Source organism: Lepisosteus platostomus, chromosome 2 (genome assembly GCF_059453375.1).
Source record: "Lepisosteus platostomus isolate fLepPlt1 chromosome 2, fLepPlt1.hap1, whole genome shotgun sequence".
Classification (NCBI taxonomy): domain Eukaryota; kingdom Metazoa; phylum Chordata; class Actinopteri; order Semionotiformes; family Lepisosteidae; genus Lepisosteus; species Lepisosteus platostomus.
The window spans coordinates 71,391,069-71,417,451 of record NC_142612.1 but is presented as its reverse complement, the minus strand read 5'-3'; the positions used below and the strand labels follow the sequence as shown (position 1 = coordinate 71,417,451).

The 26,383-nt window shown below is 36.9% G+C and overlaps 1 protein-coding gene across 5 annotated transcripts in view; it reads right to left on the bottom strand.

Annotated features, from left to right (window-relative positions):
• Positions 1–26,383, bottom strand: part of tp63 (tumor protein p63) — a 70,281-nt gene that overhangs the window by 18,763 nt on the left and 25,135 nt on the right. For 4 of the 5 annotated variants that reach the window (XM_088616671.1, XM_088616668.1, XM_088616672.1 and 1 more), the window contains exon 4: positions 6,905–7,162. In XM_088616671.1, the coding sequence (XP_088472797.1) occupies positions 6,905–7,162 (258 nt within the window). Of the gene's footprint in view, positions 1–6,904; positions 7,163–17,890; positions 18,069–26,383 lie in introns of those variants that run through there. The other variant, XM_088616673.1, reaches the window with a different exon arrangement.

The window sequence follows — 26,383 nt, the reverse complement described above, 5'->3', positions numbered from 1 at the left end:
ACAAGGTTACAGATGAGGTGAGGCCATTTGTTGCTTACTTGTTTTTGTTGAGTTTTTTTTTTCATAAATAGTCTCTTCAAGCTCCATTTTGAATTTGTTTTATGTGTTTGAAATCTGTAATTAATTCTCTGCCAGGTGCTTGCCAAGTGTTGGATTACTGTATGACTAAATCTTTTTTTAGTTTAATTGGCTGCTGATATATTTTTCTCTTCCTCCTATTTTGGTATAATTAAAAACTAACTAGTTTATTGACTTTACCAGAATTGACATCACTAATATAAATTATGAAGAGTGGTTGTCCTACTATATGTCTTATAGTACATCACCCAGTTTGTGCATTTACTTCTGTCTCCACTCCTCATTGAGTATTACCAGTTCTCAGTCCAAATACACCCAAGTGCTGATCCAAATCTTGACTATCCCTTAGTATCCTATTTCCATAAAGGTGATCCTCTCATTTAGTTCTAATAATTGTTTTCAGATCATTATATGTAGTAGAAGTAAGACTTATTGCTCTGTACTTCAGCCATTTTGTCTTTTCTTGCCTAGATGTTTTCCACTGTTGTTACAGATTCATTTAAACTTCTTCCTTTAGGATTCATTTCCTGTTCCCTAATGGTTCTCTTATCCATGTCTGTGTGACTGTCTTAACTGCCTGGAGCCTAATTGTTTGAATCTACTCCTGAGATGTCAGTACTAGAAAAAGTATGTAGTTTAATTATATAAAAGGAGTAAGCCTATATATAACACAGAAAAGATTTGATTTGCTGAGGCATTTGACTATTTAATTACAAAACAAACTTCGGGATTAATAATTCTTTGCTAATGAATTTGTAAATTAATTAAACAAATACTTTTTATGTGTTTTTTCAATACTGTGTGCAAATAAACCTCATCTGTAACCACCCCCAACAAACTGCAGCACATTGTTTAGGACAGACGTAAGATTTTACATGTGACTTGGCAATATAAGCAATACGACAAACTTTTCCCATGGTATAATTGTTCTGTTACTGCAAAAAAGGACAAAAAAAAGTTTCACATGGAGTGAAGATTCTATAATTCTTAATCCCATTTGGCCAGCTTTATCATTAATGCCGAAATCCAATTAAATATCAGCCTGAATAGAACCTTTCCCTTCGACTATATTTCCAAAATGTTTTGCGAAACCACCCATTTGAGGACACTATGCTCCAAATGCGCAGATAACTAAAATCTAAGGCAGTAAAACACATCATTAAGATGAGTAATTTTCCTGTTTACCTCAAACACTAGCCCCCCCCCTCAGCACAAGCTGTAGCAGGTCTGTTCTTGTGGAAATCTGGAACGAGTTGCCGAGCTCCTTCTCTCCAGACAAATGCTGCGGGCTGCAGGGCCCAGGCAAGTCCTGACAGCATCCATGGCTTTAACCAAGCTCATTTGGCGCCTCTGGTCTTGTCTTGTTCATACCTGACAAGTATTGTCATGTCTGTAGCTTCTCCTAAACCTGTTTAATCTAACAAAAATGTGTTTTTTCCCCCTAGTAACAAAGCACACCTGCCTCTTACCATGGAAAAAGTTGAAGCATTTATGAGTCAAATACTCGTGTTCTTGGGTTAACAACATTTCACTTAAAGGAAAAACAAAAAACAGAAACTGCTTCCTGAACCTATGGCACTTACAGGAAAGGTGCAACAGATTCACCACTATTTCCTCTCTACCATTGATAAATATCAAGGTTTCACTTTGTACTGTAGTTTGTTTCTTGCTGATAGTTTGAGGAGTGGCTCCCTTTTCACAATGGAATGATCCCACAATTAAATCCTGAAAAGACGGACCCAAGATATAGAACAAGAACAGTCAGACAAGGAATTTTCAAGGGAGATAAGGAAGCATTAATCAAAGCCGTATCAAAAAATGACAATGACCAATATACAGCAGAAATGAAAACTCTGATTTCATGCATGTTCAAATAAAGGACTGCACTTCAGAGTCTGAGTGCAAAATACACTATGTTTCTAAACTGGGCATTTCCACATCTACTGTACTACACCTGAAGTCCGTCATTAAATTATGGATGCATTCCAGTTTGTTTACAATTGAGAGAGCATCTGCTCCTGTGATGACACAAAATCTGCATCTCTCAAATTCACAAAGAGATAATGATCAAGGACAATTTCACTGTCACAGTTCCAATATGTACCACTTTTACAATTAGTGAATCTTAATATTTGAGGAATTCCCATCACTACAGTTATTTTTGGGGCTTGCAGAACAACATCAGAAAATGACAATGAACTAGGGCAATCCAATTGCCAATCCAAAGGCAATTTCCCTTCATTGTTGACAGTGTTTCTGTTGCAGGACCTGCATGTAGTTCGTAGAGTTAATAAATTAAAACTGTAAATTATACTGTGCACAGCGTCCACCAAAGTGAACATGGACCTGTTTACAAAGTACTTTAAATTACAACCTAAATTGCTAGAATTTGAACGGAAATGTTCACATGTAAATGACATTTACATTGTCACTTTTTGAGTCAACAGAATATTTTCTAATAAAACTTGATACTTGATACTTGAGTTTACAATTACCTCTTCCTGGAAGAAGTACTCTTTTCTTTGCTCAGGCCACAACTTAAAACTTTGTAATTAGAAGTGGCAGGTTTCTGCTTCATTATGATGGATTCCAACCCTTAGTTCTTGAAAGAGCTACTGTGAACTATGCCAGATTCTAATCTTTGTCTTACAGTTGTTCAGGTGTTTCCTTCACATAAAATACACATTGGTCCTCTTTCCCACATAATAGCAACAAGACCAAATCAATTCACCCAGCACACCTTTGCTGGAAAAAATGCATTAAAAAAAAGCAATATTAGGGTCCAGATAGCACCAAAGAGCTATAAAGGCAACATTATTTTTTCACGAACAAAATAATTTATTTTAACACCAATTAAAAGATCTCCAAATACACCAATAATGTTGGAAAACACAGTTTTCACAACTCCAGATTTCCAGTGACAGTTTAATGCTTTTAAAAGAAAAAAGAAATCACTTCCTTTTGAATTAGTCAAATTTTTCACTTCTGCTATTCAAAGTGCTGCCAATCGAGAGGCATGGTACAGGTAATCTTAAATTGTTTGAACATTTCAGCCTCATAATAAACCTGTTTGAAATCTTGCTTTACAAAAGCATTACCCAGAAAACATTTTCCTATCAGTAAATCTTCGGTTCTGGCTCCCCCCCACCCCCCTTCTCTCACAGCCTGGATTTAAGGCTCAATTTGCTGTGACAGACAAGTTGGAACAGGCTTCTTCACACAAACAAGTCTCAGCCCCATCTCGTGCGGAATGGGATGGTTGCAGGTGTTCTTTGGCAAGCCGCATCTTGCTTTTAGCAAGAACACTCATCTCCAAACTCACCGTTCCACCCTCTTTGCCCGCAGCAGAATCCAAGACTTGTTCCTGAGCTTAACCCATTCAGAACTCCAAGGCTTGGCAGAGAAATGCAGGATGCAGGTAAACCAGTACAATTTTCAGAGAGGTATTATTTTTGGCAGCCTCTGCTTTAGTGTTCGTGAAGTCTGCTGCTTTAAAAGCTAATCCTTCGCTGTCTTCCTCCCCAGCCCCCCGAGACACAGAAAACATTGGCTTTTCTATTTCTTTTCAATTTAACTGCTTGGCTGGAAGGAAAGGTAGTTTCACAAAAAAACAACGTTCAGACATTACAAATGTTGGACTTTAAATACTAGTAAGCCTAACCTACTGTACAAAAAAAAAACATTTTGCTGAAAATTCCCTGAACATTCCCTGGGACCTTTTGATGATTACTAAAAAATCCAATGCATTAATAATCAAAGCAAGCAATGACTGAAGATAATCAAGTCAACAGATTTTTCTCCAAATTTAAGACTTAGCTGGATTATGCATGCACTTATGAAAGGGCTTAGAACAAAATATATTTTGCGTTGGCAAAACTATGAAGACTTATTTTTAACAGAAGTCTTCAAACCAAAGGAAAGAAGAAATGTTGGTGCTCCAAGAATTTGAGACAGGAGATTGAGAACCTGAATGTCTTTTTTAGGGAAATAAAACTTGTGCTAATTGGAAACTAAACCACAATTCCTAGGAAATTTGACGAAAGGTTCTTGAGACTTGTCAGCCCACAGTTTGAGAAAGGAAAATGTTAAGGTGTAGGTAGAGGATTAGGTTCATCTCCAGAAAACAATCATCAGACAGAACGGCAGGCATAACATTAATTCCAGCTACCAATCCCACGGTCCTCTCAGAAGAACACTAAGAGCTCTATGGGTCTTTCATCATCAAAGCCATGATGATGACATCACAAGTGGCCCTCAGCCATGCAGCAGGAGATACAGTGACTCTAAAAAGGATTATAGGGCTGACTTCAGTCCTGCTTTGATTAAGAGCATAAGGGCTATTTCTGAAGACCACTTAGGAGTCCCTTTATAGAGATTTTGTTATTGTTATTATTTATTTGCTTAGTATACCCTTTTGTCCAGGGAATATTTTAAAACACTTCTTGTTAAAAATACTTTACAATCTAATATATATACCTGTATGGTAATTAATTAAAAAATTGTTCTTGCTAAACCAACATCACATCCAGATAGCTCACCTGCATCATTCGTTTTTTTGGCTGCAAGTCCTATTTTAACCACTTAGAATTAATAGGTTTTTTTTTGTAATGATGGCTTCTAAATAAAAAGACCTTGGTAAAATTATCTGCTTAAGAAATAAGTTGAATTAATATTGCAAGATACAGATTAGGATAAACACAGCATATTATCAAATTAATGTCAGTTTTGTTCATTTCTAGGGATATGCAGTGAATGGCATGATATGGACAAAGTTACTGCAGTTCTACACATGTAAAAAAGTGTCTACCGTGAAGCTTGCTGTTAACACTAACAAGGCTGGCTTGAACAGTGGAACTATTTGCGTCACTGATTCTTTGACCCAGTTCTGTAATGTGGGTCATGATATGGTTACCCAATACCTATGTGTTGCACCACCTACTGGCTAGTAGGCACCACCTTCATGCCTCACCTCTGTCATTCAAATCAATATGCCGCTAAAACCCAAGTCACAATGGGACTGCTGCACACAGATTTTCCTTTATATTTGCCAAGAACTACAACCTTTCTTGAATGAATGGACTCCCTGCACAGAGCTAAAAACTGCTGAATATTATCAAATTCTTAATTGCAATAACTCGGGATGTTAAATAGAAAAGCTATCACTCTATGCAATAAGCACACCCACCTTGATAATACAGTCTCATGAATTATTCAGCAATAATCTATCATTTTTAAATCACACAGACAGGGTCTTAATAGACGGAGCATGGGACAGTACAGCTCTGACAGTACTTACAGTAGGTGTGGTGCTCACACCCTAGTAAAGTTCTCACAAAACAATTGCGCATTTGACAGACACTTTTTTTTTTGGATGTGAAAATGAAAGGATGAGAAAGTCAGTGTGGGAATTGGGCAACTGTCACTATCCCACACTGAGTGCAACCAATGACTGCAATACTGCCCCAAAACTTCCTTCTGTAATCCACCTGTTTACTTAAAGGCGCATTATTTCAGTGCTGTGATTTATGCAATAAGCCTATTGCTCTTGCCACACACGCTTTTCCTAGAAGTAAGATAAGTAGCACATTGTAATGTTTAAATATTAATTCTAAAAAAAAAGGAAAAACATTAAAAAGAAAAATGTGCCAAATTTTCCCTTTGTTTCCTTAGGGATTTTGCAGTATATCTACATTGCAGATATATTTTTACTATACATATCTTTTGGTGACCATTATTTGTGTTACATTTTCAATACTACTGGTGCAGGAAATTGGCTATGAATGTCTTTTCAGTAATGTAGAAAAACAACAACAATAATGTTTCTTAATGTAAAAAGTGTAAACTTCATGACTCACCATTTAGATGTAGTATAATATGCTGATCTAATTATACCCTGTTAAAGGATACATGAATATATAGAATACTGCTTTATAATATGGAAAACTTTTTTTTTCAAGCAATTAAAATATCTCCACCTTTAGGGTAACACTGGGCCAAAGTAGTGAAAGCCAATAGGGTATATTCTTTTTCTAATTGCATTTTAATATCATGTTCCATCTTCCGAATTGAGCATAAGGCCTCCACGTCAACTTGAAGAAAGCTAATGCAAACATATGCCAACTACTACTTACACTTTATGAGTGGACACTCCGGTGCACAGAGGTCACTGGAGAGGAAGATTTCTACAAACCTTATTGCCTATTACTTGGTCCAGGTTTTTTAAAGTGTCGATCCCGACCAAGAAACATTTACTCCCATACATCTTCAGTAAGACTACCTGTAAAGGGTCAATCTTAAATTCCAAACTAATAGCTCAGTCAATCTTCAATTAAGGTGGAAACGAGGCATGATTTGGAATCCCCTCACCTTTTTAATTAAAGGATCGGCTGCAGGGATGAAAATGGAGTGGAGGGGGGGGGGACGTGTAAGTAAGGAGGAAGAAGCATGACATTTATACATAGGTAGGAAGAAGTGGGCAAAATTAGGGTTTGACCACCTCTCCAACTTTTGTTTAAAACTTGGTTCACAGCTGCAAACTCTGCTGGAAGCCAAGCAAAAAGCAAAAATGTCACGGCAACGGTGTTACAATGTGTCCAGCAGCACTTGAGACCAAGACGATTGTTGCTAAAGACAGTCAGATGCTCATGCACGCACTGTATATAATCCGACATGTTTCATGAATGCTGTCTAGAACTTTCTGTAAACCTCTTCACAAATAATTGCTAAGCAATTTGATCTCACAGATGATTGAAGAGTGCATGAGCATGGAGGATGTGAACACCCTCCCGACGAACATACTGCGTACGGAAAAAGGAGAGGCACTCACTGTCCAGGTGGCTGACTTCGCGGTGCTGGACTGCTGGAAGGACACATCGAAGGTGTGTGGCCCTGGGTAGTCTGTGTTCGAGGGGATGGCAGGCGATGGGGAGAGGGCATCAAATGTGGAGCTGGGCTGGGCGTACGGCGACGGGGCGGTGACGTTGTTCTGAGCATGCTCGTTGTTATAGGGGCTAGTGGAGGACGATCCACCGCTCTGCATCTGCTGGTCCATGCTGTTCAGGAGCCCCAGGTTGGTGTACTGTGACTGGAGACAAGGAAACAGTGTGTAGAGTTACACAAGAGAAAAAAAAATATCAAGGACTCAAACAATGGCGAGAATGTTTCCAATGTATTCTACTATGTATCTCCTGTCTCCTTGACTGCTTGATTTGAGGTTTAATTCATTCTCTGGACATGTGAATTTGACACATTTGATGAAACAGGGGCTTAGGAAATTACACACTCAAGCATCTTACATTGCAAGGTACTGTAACTCTTCAAAATTCTCTTTGAATTCTCCCTGTCTATGTTATTTAAATTGACTCAAGCACAAATGGTGGTACAGAAGGACTGTCAAATCTAGTTATATTAAGTAGTTACAATCTGCAGAAATGACAAGAAACGCCTGTGCTAGAACAGTCATCAGTGATACACCGCACACCATAAGGGGATAATATGTGATGAACAAACACTTGGTATCAACAGGTTTAGGAGTAGACACACTTTCAATCCATTGAAGTTGGTGTCCATCCTTAAATATTTGGTTAAAGTAATTCCTCACTTTACTTTAACCAAAATCCACAAACAACTCCCTGCTAACATGAAATCATTTACTGTATAACTAATATCATATCCTTAGGGAACATTTTTACAGTACATTGAAATAATGGTGTATTATTCAGTTTATTCATAGAAAAATCACACAATCATACTCTGCAGTCTGCTTTACACATGTAAGAGAGACGAGACTTGTTTGTAATCAGCAGAATCATGAGCAGGCAGCATTGTGTTAGACATTTCCTTATCTTCTGATGCAGACGGAAAACATATTACAAACGGGCAACCCTCAGAATAATGTGTGGCAGAGTGTTATTAAAGTAGAAGCCAGTGCTTGTTTAGTAGATGTTACTGACAGCAGGGGTGTTCCGAAAAGGAAAGAATGACAATATAAAAACAGTAAGCATAGTAAAAGCTTCATATATGTGCAGTAATTATCTGCCATAAAACTACATTTGAGAACCACAAAGTTTCTAGTACTGTACGTGAGCATGCCATTTATTTGACATGGTAATGCACACAGTTTTTGTCCTTTGTGGTAAGTAAATGGGATTGGTATGAGGATTGATTCAGTCATTTACTAAGACATGGATCTCCACTCCTGCTCCTAGAGAGCCCCAATCAAGCAAGTTTTATGCCACTCAATTTTGTATGCTTCTTGTTATCGGTAACACATTTGTAAATACGTGATCATTTAAGCAAGCATTTTGTTCAGTTAAGGAGACAGTCCTCCTTGGCAATGATTGTTCAAATGATCTCTAAATTGCTTAATTTAACAAACTGCATGTTTAATGGATCCACGTCCACGTCTTTAGAAATGGACTATTTAATTGTCATCTCTAAAAGATAAAAATGGGAATTCTCCAAGACGAGGGTTAAGGATCCCTGCATTAAGAGAACATGCGTCAAAATCAGGTATATTATCCTTTCCTGGTATGTGATAAAAAAGTCTAATGTATGTGTTAAAAAACTGAGAGGTTAGTCGAGTGAAACAATGGCACAATGGAGACAAGAGTCTTCCCATTTGGCCTCCATTTAATGAAATACATCACTTTTGCTTCAATGTAATACAGATTACTTAAACGTTTTCATATTGGAGTACACAGATTGTTTATATTTTAGTTACAAAAACTGGTTGATCAACTTGCCTGCTTAGTTCAGTGGAAAATACACCTCTTTTTACTGCGTCACTGAAGAAGCTCTGCTTGTTTTTGCTTTGTGCTTTCACTTAGAAATAAAACTAAAAGGGGGAAAAAAAGAGCCCCAGGGAGTTCAGTTCTGTAGATCAAAATTAATTACAACCATTATGTCATTTTAATAAAACGGGTAATTAACAGATACAACAGACTGAACCCCAAATATGAACCAGATACACCTGCCAGCCATTAGTGATTCTGCGTGTAATCAAAAAGGTGATTTTTACAGTAAACAACTGCACAACATCTATTGTATAGAACAATAACCTGAATTCACTATTTTCTACTAGTTCTACTAGCCGTATGTAGTTAATGAAACTGGGGGTGGTAATTCTGATGCATATGAATAAGATGAAGAATACGATACACCATTTGAAAGGAATGCAAAATGTTTTTATATCACTCATGTTTCAGAGGACTATCCTGGTGGATGGACTAGCAAACTGTTTGGAAACGCCCACAGAATGAGAAGGAAGCTAGCAAACGTAGTGAAAAACGTAAGACGTCCTGTTTCCCCCTAAATTTGGTAAGACCGCTATATGCTGTCCAATTCTAAAATCTCATTTAATTAGTTTTTATTTCCTCTAATAATCCCTAGCTATGCTTTGTCTACTGGCTTTGAGTATTATATTCAAATATTATATATATTTTATTCTTTATATTTTTACAATTTATATAATATTATATATTTTATACAACATGTAGTTTTTAGACTTATGATGTAATGAGAGAGATATATATTGTATACTGTATGTAAGTACATACAAGTTGAAAAGCTGTTTTTCAGTCTTCAACAAACTTCCTAATGAAAACTCAAAAGTAACCAACATCTGGTGTTTTTTTCAGCTTGCACAACATTTTTAACTCACTTTTTAACATATAACCCTGGATCACGAGACACATTTCGCTAACACAATGTCAAAAGCAAAGGTCAGAACAGAGCAGTAACAACCTAAAAATAAATGTCTTGTCCGTACTTTTTATGTGCATTTAAATCATCTTTAATAAGCACACACGGGTACACGCTGCTCCAACATATCTGAATTTGATGGATAAATTAACTGATTTGTCTCAGTAATATCTTTACGTGAACTCAAAGAGCCCAATTACACAAGCATTTGAGAAAGCTTCGGTGCTGAGAGACAAGGACTTTTTTGTCCAATCTGTGTGCCGGCTACTGTTCAATCACTCGGTCCTGCGCAATAGAAGGGGAGCTGCAAACTAAAATGGCAGTCACTTAGGGAGAGCAGGGAAGCATTTGGGTATCCGCCAGCAGCACCCTGACTGCTCTGGTGGCCATTCATTTCATTCCATTCCATTTATAACCACACATTCCTGGACTAGGTGCCATGTCTCTGTGGCTCTTTAGACGGCTATTAATCTCTTTAGACTTTTTTATTTCAGGCATGACGGCCAGCAGCTGTCCAGTCCCCGCCCATCAGCAGGTGCTGTCTGTGCCAGGTGACACCAACACACACAAACATACACCTGAGAGCGGCAGTCCGGTGTCTCACTACACCTCTCCTCCAGCGCCGGAGGGGATAGCTTTGTGTTGTTTGCAGATAAGGGTCACTGTGTGTGTGAGCCACGAGCCAACACGGCCTCTGAACAATGACACCAAGACTCTGAAAGGCCTGGCTTTGAACAATGCAAAGTGGAGGCAGGTGTAGGGTGATATGTGTGTGCACCATGAGGGAGGATTTAAAAAAAAAAATCCCTACATTACTAAACCCTCCAGTCTGCTCTTACAGAAGGGGAAGGTTTTTCAGGGCACGCGCTCTTATACAATGGAGCAATTAAGGGACAATAGAACACTTTGCAGTGGAAAGGCAGTAGAACTCCTTTATTTTCTGAGTCGGATGTGGAGAAGATGGAAGGTAATATCTTACTTAAGCAAGAGCTAAAAGGATTCTCAAAGCGGGCTAGTAGATTAATCATACATGAAAATAGAACTGTTGTTTCAGTTGTGCATGCATGCAAAAGTACACCATCTATTTTGGTGCAAGGTGGGTGGGGATTTAGAGGGGCTTTTTCAAGATTTTGTTCTGGGGTCACCTCATTGTTCTGCGGGATGAAATTGCTTTTTTTATGTCTTTCACCTGCCACGCTGTTGCTGTGAGGCTAACCCAGAGAGCTGCACACACAATGCTGGACTCTAAAGCACAACTGTATTCAGACGATATAGGACCTCACAGGCTCAATGAACATTCTAGAACATTCTAGATTTTTAGAAGACTGCAAAATGCATTTCTCTATGCCCAACACTTAGAACTCTTCCATAAACCAGTTGAGTCAAAGCATGTAATGCAGTCAAAATCATAAATAATTATCATTAATTTACTGATATAATTATCGATAATGTATGCCAAAAGAAAAGCTATTATAAGGGGGGTAAACAAATTGAAATCTACTGTATCCCATCAATACAAATTGTAAGAAAAACAAGATAACATAAAACATGGCAATTTTATAGCAGTTTGAGACATACTGTGCAGAGCTGTTTCATGAAGAAAGATTGCAAGATTCCTCTTGCTTTTCAATACAGCCTACAAAGTCCTGAACCAAGGATCACGTGCAAGGCAATGCTATCCAAACTGTAGCTCCAAGCCATTGAAATCTGACTTTGGGTAATAGTGTAGAACATTGGATTCTCACTGAGGTACAGTGACAATATCAGGCTCATATAAAACAACATGATCTGTGTAATCTGACATGATGTTGTGGTGGACAGCTCTGTAATTATTTAGAAATGTTTATCTGTAATAGGTAAAGAACTCCAAAATATTTTTACATAATACAAAAACAACAACAAAGAATAACTATCCATAACTACTGGCAATTCCAGCACTACAGGTCCTGTAATCAGAATAACTTCCTCCAGTTAGTCACTGATCCCCCAGCTACACATGTAAACTAAATAAAGCAATGTATGTTTTCAAACAGCTGATTCCAAACATGAAGTGCTGAGAAGAACAGTGCCCTTTCATTTTTTATCCTCTACTTAAATTCTTAAAAAGTACTGAAGTGCTTATGACAGGTCACAGAGAATAAGCATATTGTTGATAAGCAAAATCCACATTTTTATCAGAAGATAAATGACATTATCATGGATTTGTTAATAAGAACCTCATTGGTGTTAAATACATTTCTTCCAATTACTTCCCCCAACCTTAAAAATATAAATTCCACGTTATTTTAATGCCTGAAAACTGATCGAACTTTTAAACATCCTCTGATCCAAGATTTTTCAAAACACAACAGGTACATTTGGGCCACAGGGGAAGAGTTCAATTTAAAAAATAAGTCTAATGTGACTTTTACAATGTCTTTATCAAAGGATGGTAACTAGAAGTTTAAATTACTGATTTTTTTGCATAATAGGAATTTATTTCCATTCCTTTAACTCATATCTTATTACACTGCAATACAGTAGTCATTTAATAACTACTTTAACTCCTCTTAAAAATACTTCTGTTTATAGCTGCTTTTAAGCAAAGACCCCTCAGTAGGCTGCTTAGTTGAAGAGTTGTAAATCACAGCCCTTGATGGACCAAGCAACCTTTAATTAACCTAGCAAAGGTTACGAAGGTTATTCAAGACACAGAAATGTCCTCGTCTGATCAATGTGCCAGTAACATCTTACCCCTTGAGAAGTTGTAAGACTTACATCACACTTAATTCTTATAATTACATTATATTAATAAACAACTGTTTAAAGTAAAAGCAGAAAATTAAACGTTTTCATTTTAATGTTTTGTCTTGATGCTGTCTTAGGTCTTGTAATTACTGCTAAATAAAGATTATAAACAAGAGGCCAGTTGGCTCTGTCTCTCTTCTTTCAATCAGTACCTACTGCAAGCTTCTGATCTTTGTTGGTTTATTGACAAAAGGCATGAGTAATTCCTCCTTACTTAATCGAATCTCCCCACATGTAGCATATAAATTAAATGCAAAACATTTAAGTAATCATCCTAACATATCTTTAAAAAGCAACATAATTATCTTTCTCCTTGATAATGAACAGAGAAAGTTTGAGTTTTAAAACTGAAAGACACAGAGGTCTTTCTGACTTTGGCATGACAATCCAATCAATCTAAATCGGGGTGGTAACAAATGACAAAACCCAATTCAGCTGGTTCTCAGGGACAGTGTGGTGAAAACCTACTGTCCAGCACTGAAAAAGTGCTGGCTACACCCAGCACTGACACAGACACTTCAAGTGCACATACTGTATAGCAGACACCAGAAAAATACATGCTGCCTAGCACTGTATCCTATAAACTGTATGTGTATCTTACAATCCAGAAAAATTAGAAATGTGCAACTGATTCTTTCATAGCTAGCTTTTTGTCAGTGGATAAATTGCATCACCTTGTTGTAGAAAGACGTACAGACCCTTACACAATTATGTGTTGTTTTATCGAGATGATCAGGGAGAGCTACTGGAATATTCCACTCTTTTCCTGCAGCTTCCCTCTAAATGGGGAAGAATGAGTCTGCTGGAGTCTGTTTCCTACATCTCAGAAAACATACACCTCCTTTAAACTACTCATGGAAATCAATGTAAGGGATTTACTGACTACACTGAAATCACGTTTAAGGCCTTTCAAGTAAAGCAACACCATTCACTTTTTCCATTTTTCTGTTACATTTGTCAACAATACAAAGCTGCAAGCATTTGTTTTTCCTTGCTGCACAAAATTTTAAAGCTGGGTCTTCTCCGAAGAAGTCACCATATGTAAATGAGTACCCTAAGGGATAAAAGAGCTGTCATTCCTTGCTCTTGTATCACCTGGGCTGAGCTGTAAGTGCTTGTGTGGCAGTCGGAATTGTCAACAGGATGAGAAGCAAACTACAAAACGAGGTTCCATTCGCCTTGTGAGAAAGGCATATCAGGTTATTTCAGGTGAGCACCAGCACCCATTTAAACCAATTAAGGAAAAATACTAAACATAATGGGTTAGAGGGTTATGTTCTAATGGATGAAATGCTCCCCATGAGAGAGATAAAATTTGACCCTTTATAAACAAATGCAGGTTTAGAGAAGCTCCTTAATTTCTTTATTTGCGTCAGGCAGGGCTATGAAATGAATCTGCCCTCAAAGCAAAGACACATTTATGCAATATCCAGTAAACTATGCAGTCCTGTAAACTTAAAAGTTAAGCTATTTAGTCATGGTGTGTTAAAATGAACAAGACAGCTCAATTAATTAGCCTAAATCTTCAATAATTATAATGTTATTTCATCTCTAAATTAAAAGCAGATTATAAATTGGAAGCAAATGTAAGTCAATATAAATTATGAGAAATTGCATCACTGTTCAAGAACACATTTTAAAATTCCATTTCTATTTCATGTATCTTATTTGCATTTTATCAACTGCTTTATGCTGAATGGGAAAAAAAATAACCCCCAAGATGAAAAAATGAGGAAATTAGAGCAGAGTTATTGGATAAAACCCAACTGCTTGGACCATGAGCGGCAAGATCAGTTTAAAAATGTAGGAAGCATTTCAAGTTTAGTTCTGCCTGTGTGTGATTCGACAAACTGAGCCTTTTGACAGAAATCTGCTATGAGGTAAATGTGTTTTGAAACCACAGCCACAAATTCATAATGAACTTCCATTGAGGAGAGTAATTTGTAATTTTTCTATAAAATTATTCACTTTGGAATTACATGAATTAAAGTGTTTTAAATTCATGTTAAAATATGAAATGTAATTCTTAGCTTAGGCACATACGATTTTTTTTGCCTTCTACCTGATGAAAGAAAGACAGAGAACATTAGTTTTTTTAGTTGGGCACATCCATATTCCTCCTACTAACCTACAAACCTATAGTGAAAAGAAATTAATTAAGCTTGTAGATAACTAGATGGAAAATAACAGGCTTCCTAGCTAGTTTTTAAATATTAGAAACAGATTCTACAATTCTTAAAGCTGTCATGTACATTGTACCTCGGACCAGTAAGTGGATATCAATTACTGTAGTCAACAATTTTTGATAGTTCATGAAAGGCAGCCTACTCTTCATACTCATTTTCACAGACTTTAAAAAGAAAAGACCTATATGTGTCTAACAATCTTCACACACCCTTCCAGAACCCAGATCCTCTGGTGTTAATTTTTAAGGCACAATAGCTATTGTCCTGGAAATCACTGAGGGCGGTAATTAGAAACTTAAAAATAATTTTCCCAGGGTAAAGGAACTGTACTTGGATTCTTGCCAAAGATTAATTATGTATAATGAGATAAAATTATAAAAAGGCAGAGCATGATAACATTTTAGTTATGTTAATATATGTCTTTATTGTCTGCTCTACCATGGCAAATTTCAGTTTCTTATTAAATTCAATTTTTGACCACTGAAATATACATTCTTATAAATTCTTGGATACAGTTTAAATGACTCCAGAAATTAAGTCTTGTACTTGATTAAGATGGAACTTTTATCACCTTGGGTTATTAAGTACTACTGCATTTATAATTAAATTCAACAAAATTTGGGCTGAGATTTACAGTACTGTTTTGCATTTGTACGAAAATCAATGAAAATGCCATTCCAGTTGTGTGGTCCTTTACATTCTTAACTTCATTTTCTGTGATAGAGCATTATCAACAACATTAGACTGCAGCTTACAAGGGGGAAGATGTTTTGATCACAGGACCTGTTTTACACCATTTTTATTCATATGTTTTTCATTTGAACGAAAGATAAAAACAAGACGGTATTTTTTACAGACCAGAAAGACAACAAATTTTAATAAACCCATTTAACCTGAGGCATTTACGGGAATCTTGCCGATAAAACCAGCTTGTTTTCTTTTGAGTAAAAAAAAACGAGCAAAACTTGAACTGGTAGAAACGTTCTGCAGTTCCCTCCCTAGGTGAGGCCATTGACAGCATTTGAAATTGGTATTTAAGCTTACAAAAAACATAAATAATATAAGGTTTGAAGAGAAATTAGGGCAATCAGGGTTCCTAGAAACCCATAGTCTGTTATGGACCCAAGTTGTGCCTTATGCTTTTTTTAACTTGGAAATACCTGCTTTATATACATATATACAGGTGTCATGAAGTTACAGAGAAATGGATAAAAAATTAAATAAAAATGAAATCGCAAAGTTAAGGAAAAAAATTATTATCCATAAAGTACTGTATATATGCATTCTTATAAATACAAGCGTATACGGTATGTATAGTTATTTCACACTATGAAATGAAAAGTTAGCAGGTGAAAGTGCTACTGTATGTATTTCTTTGCATGTATTTTGCATAGCGCATATTTTTGTAGCCAGTAATAATACCGCATGCTATTCGGTCAAGAGAGAGGTAGGAGAGCTACTCCCAGCATTACATCAAAATAATACACATGTTATTATCTAAAGCACTATATTGTGCAACTCCAATTCAGTTTTGCAATACTGTGAAGACTATTTCAAAGCAAATGCCATATCAAGTGTCACAATTATCATCACCTGATTATATAACATCATCTCGTAAAAAAGTGATTTTGCAAACTGGCAGAATTTCGAAGGAACTGGAAAAGTCCAGACAAAAAGAAAGAAAACTCAGCCCAGGCAGAGACAGCAGACAAAAAATTAAAATCTAATCAGACAATAGTGTTAAAGATTTTTTTCTACGCAAACAAGATCAAAGCTCATTTCTGATATTAAGGTTAGTTTTTCAATTGCTGCTGAAGCCCTCACACTTGTCTAAGGATATGTATATATTAAACATAAAAACAAAGCCACTGATTCACTTACTGATTTACTTTCCTGTCACTAAATTGATGGTATCTCCTGATTAGTGCTCCAGAATCTTAATCCTCGTCTAAGTGTATGATGTTCTGTAATATGTTGTGTGAGTGGCTTTTCTCTGGTGTTTCCATTGCCTAATACACTAGTTTAAAGTTTCCAGGCTGTATTATGAGGTATGCAATATGAATAAAATAATCCATGACTCTGCTTTTTATGTTTTTTTACATTCTTAAGATTTTAATTGAACTGTTTGTTCTTGCTCTTGTTTTAGATTGTACTCCAAAACATCCAGGAGTGAATAACTCTTAACTTTAAGTGCAAAATAAACTACACATCCATACAGATCTGATTTGCTAACAGTATCATATATATAAAACCATATAAGGCGAAACTATTTGCAAATGAAAGATTGATCATAAATGAGACGCTAAATAACGCATGGTTTTGTTAATGTTCTTTTCCACCATTCTAAACCTTTTCAATGTAATGGGACTTCAACTGATCTAAGCCAAATGAATTTGCCCTGGAGTGTTGGATTGTTTCAGAATGGTCTTATCTCGGCTGTTTGTTGTCAATAGGTCTGATACTATCCAAGATTGTCTCTACCTGAGCTAATGACAGAGGCCGGAGGAGACAGCAGTATCGTAAACAACAATTCTCCTCCAAAACATCCCAGGTGTTTACATTTTCCCATTCCTTATGCACTGTCCTAAAAACACGCCACTGTTTCAACAATAACAAAAGTGAGGATAAAATCACACAAGATGTCTGTTCAAAGTGCGATACAAGGCACTAATAAGCCATAAGTAACAGTATAGTATATATTTAATTATATATAAAACACTATATAGAAATATATAACTTATGTTTTTTATGTTATCATATTATCAAAGTAACAGAGTGTATGCTTTTTGTAGCAGTATGATGTAGGGTGAATAACTGTACATATACATTATACACACACAGTATATACTACTATAGCACAGAGAGACTGTTTACACACAGCTTGGCTGCAGATACGCCTCTTTACAGAAATGTCCCTCTTTCCTAAAAAAAAAAAAGGTTATACATTTATAAACTACTTGGCCACCAAGAAGCTGCAAGAGGTCGCCTGTCCACGTTAACATCCCCTCGAGGCCTCTTGTCCTCACGTTTCTTCCGGCTGCAGGAGAGGGACAAACTCCATCTCTAGGACCAGACCATTCCCACGGGACATAATCAAGCTTCTCCCACTGGCATCTCTCTTAAACCTGCGCTCTTACCTCATTGTACTGTGATGGGGCATTGGTTTCCAGGTACAACATGTTTGCGCTGAGGTTGAGCAGTGCAGCTGCTGTTTGCTCCTCTGGCTCCAGGATTCTGTACCTCTTTTTCCCTACGCTTGAAGTTATGTTATCTATGGAGGTGCAAAGGAACTAGCAAAGTCTCTATAGAATTCCAGGGGTTTGACATATATACTCGAGGAGTGAAAAGGGGAGGGTCTAGTTCCACTCTACCTGTCCAATCTCCTCACCTGAGCCTCTTCTCAGTCTGACCTCACCCTTTCTCAAGGGAGCCTGAAATGTCTTCCCAAAAAACGTCTCCTGCAGTTGAGCCCTTATCTCCTCATTCTCTGCGATGCATATGAATTAAGCAGTGGCTCCTTCAGGAGCGGAAAGCTGTAGATGTTCTGTATTTGTAACCTTACCATCCGTGCTTATTCCTGATTCCCCCACTTTGTTTTCTGTAATTCAGGTTTTCTTTTCTCGTTATCTAACAGAGAGAAAAGCACTGATGCTTTAAAGTGGAAATGAAAATAAAAGCTTTGCACAACTGCAATGTTCTAGGTAATTCATTCGAATGCAGGTAAATGACATACTTTATTATTCCAATTAAATGATTTCTGTAAAAATCTGAACACATTATAAGCGAATGAATTTAATTTAAGTAATAAGGACAACCACAAGCACTGGCATTCCTTAATTTTTCTATGAAGCTTTAGATTATAAAAAGAAATCTCTTATTTAATATTCCAAACATAATCTATTAAGGATTAAAAATATTGAGCATATTTTAAAACATCAATAGCTGCCTGTGCACTGCCTCATTTATTAATTTCATGCTTGAGCTTCGATAATATATTGTTCATTGCAAACTTTTCTCTCATTCTAAATAGTAATGGCACTGTAAATCAGGCAGCAGCTTAAAGCTGCAGACAAAGCCACCTCACTTGATTTGGCACCACTACTGTCACCCTTTTTAGCTTAGTTCTAAAGATTAATTGTATCTGCAGTGTCATCTCTCTCATGAATAAGATTTCAACTCCCTGACCTGTGAAAACAGTTAGCAGCATGTTCAATACATTCAACTGCAACAGTTAAATATAAACTTAAACTACACATTTACAGCTGCTTAGTGATTAAGGCCTGTTTCATACTTATGTTATTTTATCTGATGTAACAACTATGACAACATCAACCACATTATTTTAAATACTGTAGAACACTAGTAACAAAGTGTATTATTGACACAAAGCTCCAGATAATGGAAGAAAGGTATGGGAAACTTTGCAAAAATGACTTCAATCTCTTATATATTGCTCCTAGCAAAAACATCAACTCTCCTGAGGGTGTAATGTCGACCACAAACCTTTTAGAGGACTTACAACAAAATCCTAAACAAAACAGCCTCTGATAGATGCTGTACTGCAGCTACACATCCAATTACATTTGATGGGGTAAAAGAAAATTTAAAAAGAAAAAAATGAAGACTTCATTTACAAATAAACTGTATTATTACAGTCCTTGGAAATAAAGTATAAAGTACTCTATTGCTAAAGAATGAAACTGCACCAGATAAGTAATAAATTACTGCTGTTTTCCTCAATACTAAACTCACTTTAGATTTTTTACTTTAAGTACAGTTGACATACTGTACAACCATCTGTATTTAAATGTTATGGCTTAATTATACAGCACCACATAATGATCAAATTAATCACAAATGCATCTTTAACAAGTAACAGAACACACAGAAGAGACTAGTTTAGATTCAGAAAGATAATGCAGAAAAATAGGATTCCAATGAATTAACTTCATTTACTAATTTGTGGACTTACTGAAATATGTCTGCACATCTATTAAGAGTGCTATAAAAACATGAAGACCTTGCTGGTAACTGTTAAAAGCTTAATAAAAATGTCCCACAGGTAAAAAAAAACTACTGCCGCTACTTCCAAACTATCTAATAAAAATAATATGCATTACAATTTGATGACATTGACTTCTGTAGGAATCTGTCGAAACTGAAAACTCAAACAGTACTGTGCGCGTACATAAAAAGGGGTATTGAAGCTTGAAGGCTGAGATTAGTTTGTAAAGATAACGCTGATGTGAGGGCTTGAGGTTATGTAGGTTCGTATTAGCCAAATTCTATATTTTTACTCAACAAAGACAGAGGAGTTACACCACTTGCCTAAAACAGTGGCTCAGTATAAAAGAACTTGTATGCTTGAAGGCATTTAAGTTAGGGTGTATGAGCCTGGAGTGTTGAGAAACTACCAGGTGTTATGAAGCGACTGAAGGCCTGTTATAAAGCAATAATAAATTGGAATGAGCCCTGTGGAAGGCAGCTTTGAGACACTAACCTGTTCCCGCCCTTCAAACGAGTGTGCCTTTAACAGGGAAACACTCTCTCCCCACCTGACCTGCGACCCTGGAAGAATGCAACCACACGCCAGCTCCCCAGGCAGAGGGGCTCTTTCAGGCTGAAAAGTCCCACTCCCTGCCAGCCCCCCTGGGGCTTTCTAATGAAAGCTAAGACACAAGAAAGAAAGAGTGCAAACAGCAATCAATCCACCCCTCTTATCAAATCTCAGACTGTCTCATAGGCTCCCTTCTCCCCAGGAGAGAGACACCAAGGGAAGACTGCACTGAGAGGCTGCAATGCACCCAAGCACAGCTACTGCACAGGAAACCTTCTTTTCAGTTTCCTGATGTTTACTATCACTACAGTTTGGCACAGGTGAAAGGAAGCATGTTATGATACCTGATATTAATATAGATCTTATAGAGGTACAAATCTGCTGTAGATTCAATTAACCGAAGGATAATATTCCTGGGCCATTTCTTTTGGTAACGTGATTAAAGGGCATGGAAACAATACTATACAAATATAAACACAAGCAAATAAATACAAGTAGGCACTCACACATGTACACAAACCTCCAGACTGTCTCATACCCTTGGTGAACTGTAATTAAAAAGTTGATTTTGCAAAGAAAATGCAACACATCAGGCTTATATTATAAACATGAAGAGCACCATTGAAGACCATGTTCAACTGTGGTCCATCATCAAGATCTCACAGCTAATTGGATGACTGGTAACCGACCAGAAAAAGGAGAAAGCGGTACTGAAATGTGCAGTCAGAGAAGTGGTTTGAGAGACTGCTCACCCAAGGGCAACAGCTGTGAGTCTTCAAAAGATTCAATGGCTCCAGGACTACCATTTGAGGTTGATTTTGAAAATCAGTGGCAAAAGTGGTGAAAGTCTGTGACAAAGGTCAATGGCGACATAAAAGGAAGAGACATGATTTTACCAAATACCAGCTAACTGACAAAATCAAATGAGATCAAAAGATGTGGTTGGATGAAACACAAGACAGAATGAACAGTGGTATGATTAGCAAAGAAAGATGGCGCTCATGTTGAAAACAATGTCATCAAGGAATGTCTGGAATGTCATTCAGAATGGATCTGTTATGCTTTAGGGTTGTTTCTGTCCTGGTTTCCTAGTTAGTCCCAAAGGTTAGAACCTTGGGATTCCAATGTTTACCATGTTTTTTTGGCTTTAAAATGCTACCTTCTTCAAAGAAACTCAAACTTGGTCTAAACAGACTATAAGATAATAATTTGAAATCTGCAAAGAACCCCAAACCCAGATGGCTAAGAAAACATAACAATATGTGTTCATGAGTGTACATCACAGTCTCTAGCATTATTGCAGCAATTATATTAATTGAATGCAGTAGGTTTATGTGAACTTAAGATTGCAGATCACAAGCACAGGCCATCTTTGGAAGATTCTGTATGAAGAGGTTCTCCATAGAGTAAAGGTCAAATATCCCTCCTGAGTAGTTTAAGAACGTACTTAAAAGGCTCAAGAAAGTGACCCCTCAAGGTTATCAAATCCAGGAGAAGGATACAATAAATAAAGGTGTGAATCAATTTGAAAATGATGCATTGATGCCTTTAGAGATTGAACTAACCTATGCACCCGTTATCCCAAAACCACTTTTCCTGATAAGGGTCAAGTCAGCTTAGAGCCTACACCAAACATAGGATACAAATCCATACTGAGGACACCAGACAGCTCTTACCTAGAGAAGGGATGCCAGCCCATCACTGGGCTGTGGAGTAAGGGACAATTTAGTATAGCCAATTAACATCTAGACAGTCTGTCCTGAAGAACCTGGAGAAAACTAATGCTGCAAGAGAAGCTCCTGCCTTGAATCAAACCAAGTACACAAAATCTGTGAGACAAAATCTATAATCTCTAATATTACCCCCCTAACTAGAAATAAATTTAACTGAATATGATAGAAATTGAATTTACTATTCTGAAAAGTAGATTTGTATTGAAAAATGCTATTAAGTTACCCTTTAATTGTCATGATAAATATTTTGCTGCAATTTAACAAGTTTAAGAACACATTTTGAGGCTATTGTACATAACCGCACGAATACCTAAAGTATACTGTATACAAACAAAAGATTAAAACTAATTCTATAGTGCTATTTTCTAACTAAGCAAGGCACATACATTCTACATAAGAATAGCTTTTGATCTGATTTGTGATTGTATCATTTCTTTCAGACTGGGAATAAACATCCTGTTAATATATAATCTGGAAACTTTATATTAAGTCATGCTTCTGTTTGTTTTTATGGCTGGTTACCCTGATCTGCATGTGTGATGGGATTGGCACTAAAAAGAATTCTGTTGAGCACTTCTGACCACTGATACCATATCTGATGCTTCATAAAGTGCAAAACAGGTTGTCGGAATCAAAAACACTTGTCTTACAATACATTTCATCTGGCAATACAGAAGGCTTTGCTACAGTATAAGATAACAGATCCTCCATCTGAACACATAAGCAATCATGTAGAGAAGCAAACTGAAGTTTGTATACAGAAGAGTAATATTTGTAGCTAAAAATAAAACATAGTTGTTCAGTTGTTCAGTGACTCATTGCCAGCGTGCAATTTTGAATTAAGCTGTAAAGTCCTACAAATTAACTTTCAGTGTAATATGTAATAAATATCTTTATACAGCTGTGGAACTCTGTCAAGGGCCACTAATGTAGATGAATAAGACCGGTAGCTGCAGAACACGTCCAGAGGATACAGTATCTCCCTATGGGAATCTTATCTGTTTGCATTTGTACAGCGCTTATCAACCTGAAGGATCCCAATGTAATTCGCATAGAGGAGGGAACCCACCATCCACCACTGTCACCTGGCTGAGACACGGCAGCCATAATGCATTAGCAGACCAACTGCTCATGCCCTCGGGCTTCACCCATTGAAATACTGCCATTAAGCCGGGATATCCTGGGGTCAGCAGTCATGGGCTTCAAACACTTACCACACCCATCCCAGCCCCAGAGGCTATAGTCCTTCAAATGCTGGATCTTTACCGTCTGTCTGTCTTCTTCTTTCCAATACCAGAATCCCCTTTTCAAACTGAATCTGCTTAGACATACAGACTAGCCAGTAATGTTATGAACACATAGACCACTTTAATGCATATACTGTAATCCCACTCTGTAGAAGGGCACTACTGCACTAGTCGTTAATTGTGAATAATCATCAGCTACAAGTTGAGCCACTGGACATTGTATGCTATTTTGCTTCCGTTCAAACATCAGTCCAAACTTTGAGTTCACTGTAAAAAAAAGCTGTAGAGACTAATATGAATACAACACCTTTCTGATCTCTTCATGTAATGCAAAAAAAAAACCTCACTTTCTTAAATGTAAATGGGATAATAGCAGTCACACTCTATTTTGTTGAAAAGAAAACCTGGTTAAAGATTAACTACATATCATCTAAAATATATTTGTACTCCATAACTAAACCATTACGGTTTGAAGATACATGTAATCTAGATTAAAGAAAAAACATCAGCCATGCTCTTATTTTCAGGAAATACAGCTAAAGCCCAAAGGGTTTTCTTTCCCTTTATCCTGATCACTACACAGTCACATTGAAAAATTAGAAAAATTAAAAGCACACCTTATATTTCTGCCAGTGATACCTCATGGGCTGATATTAAAAGCATCCCGGTGTGAAGAAATTCAGCCTACTGGCTACAGAACTGTACCAGAGTCCCAGAATGTACACATGGTACACATGGTATTTCTCAAAACATGTCTAGTGAGTGACCATGGAATATGTGATGCCTGATTCTTACATCTTTGCGCTGCACAAGTCAAGTGTCACCTGGCTCACAGTTTTCCATAAATGTCTTAATCTGCATACTGTAGAGAGCCACTGGTGATAAACCTGAATCAGGCAGAAGTAGATATACAGTATGGAAGATGGGACTTTTGCTCACATTGTGTGCTAGGCAGAACCTGAAATTTGGTCTGTGCAACACACTTAACTAAGACTTATTTAAATAAAGTTTATTTAAATATTTCTGGGCATACATCCAAATTCACTGAATTTGTAACACCATATGCTCTAGATCTGTTGCAATTCAGGATGAGCATGTAAATCAAGACATACCAGTTACTTGTTTGTTTCATAAGAAAAACAAACTTAATCTCTGTAATAACATAAAAAACAATTCTGAAAGCTGGAAGTATGCAACATCACCCTGAGCAGATTGACCAAACAAAAATCACAATAACTGCAAATCCTATCAATCAACTCATTTAAAGCCCAAGGGAAGTTCACAAATGTACTGATCATAAGGAAACCCACTGCTAATACTTTTAGACTGTGTAGATTTGATTGCACTGTCAAATCAACACACATTATGACTTACTGTATGAGAGATTTCCCGATGTCACATATTTTACACTAGACAACAAATGGATTCAGGAATCTAGGAATATAAGTCTCAAAAGCACTACAGCATTTTCCTGATGGAGCAGCACACTATCTGTGCAAAGCATTTAACCCTAGCAATTTTATTTATCGTTGCAATTGTATAAAACCTTTTACACATTGTCGTCATTCAAGTTTAATTCAAGTATCTTCAGATTGTGTTGCTTCTTCATTTGCTGGCGGTGGGCTTATGTTTTCAGTCTGCTGTCTGGTCGGCAGGACTAACTCTGAGGCTTCTTGGCCTCCATCTCACACAAAAGAATTTGTTTGTCCTTTAGGCTCCCAATACCTTTGATAAAAAGACTAGATTAGTATAGTATCACATAACAAGCTACTCATGCTTAGGAGTCACTTGTCATCTGCCATAAGAGCTTCCATGTGTATTGACAGACATGAGCAGGAACTAGAAGTACTTTTTCAGAGGCAAACTGGTGTTTATTGACAACTAGTATGGTGTGATGTGATGCTGCCTACCAACCTTTAACGACACCTGCTACTGAATACTTTAAAAGGACTTGTGAGAAAAGCTTGTCATGGTCTGTATTAACAATGAAAACATTGACTGACCGAGTTAATGAGTGATTGACTGATTTAATAATAAATACAAAGTGAGAAAGTCCACGCAGTAGGTTTACACGATCTTGTATACTACTAATGAAACTGTAAGTCAAGAGAAGAAAAATCACATACTGTAAACTGCCATGATTAATTTATGTCGACTGTTTTCCCAGAGCAAACTACAGATCTGAGGTTGCTGCAGGGCATCTGACAGCACTGTGAGAAAATCAGGCCCCAAATGCCACAGGTGACACATCGATTGGACAACGCGGCTATTTAGCAACTTCTCTACAAATGAAGGCTGCACTTGAGAGGCTGGTACTTTGCATGTGCAAAAAAAGGTTTCCATTCTTTTGATTTTCTTTTGTGTATTTAAAGAACTCCCACCCTTCCCAACAGTAGCGCAATGAACCTTATTTGATGGAATTCTGAAAAAAAAGTTGTACGTTGCTTAATAGAACTATGATTACATGAGCAAATCCTGGGTTTTGAAGGCATTTTCAAAACATTAGATCAACCTCATATCTAAAATATTAAAGCGCACTGTTTTACAAACTTTGTAATCATTGCAAAAAAAAAAATGTTTATCCTCAGGGGAGAAGATGTATAGTGCAAAACTTTTTTGTTTCTCTGTCCATTCACTTTCAAGACTCATTTTCCAATGGCAGTTTTTGGAACATTTAAATTTAATCAGATTCTAACCTTGTGCCTGAGATTCAATGGTGTTTACAAAAGTGGACTGTTAAAACAATTTTGAGATATGCCATGCTGTTAATTTTGAAAATCGCGGGTTGGACAGTATTCAACGGAGGTTGAAGTAGTCTAAATATGTAGCACTAGCAAGGCACGTTGGGCTGGTTTGAACACATTCAACACATTAAAATAACTTAAAGTACTTATTTTGAATGTTACTACACAGCAAACACACATATATTTAAGAATTATTCTATGAAAGGAAGATAATTTTAAAGAAATAACACAAGAAACACATAAATAAGGAGCAAAGGGAAGTCATTCACTGTATTTATGTACCAATTAAAAATGGACTTGCATAAATAAGGCTACATTTTCTAATAACACTGCAAACCATCTAAAAAAG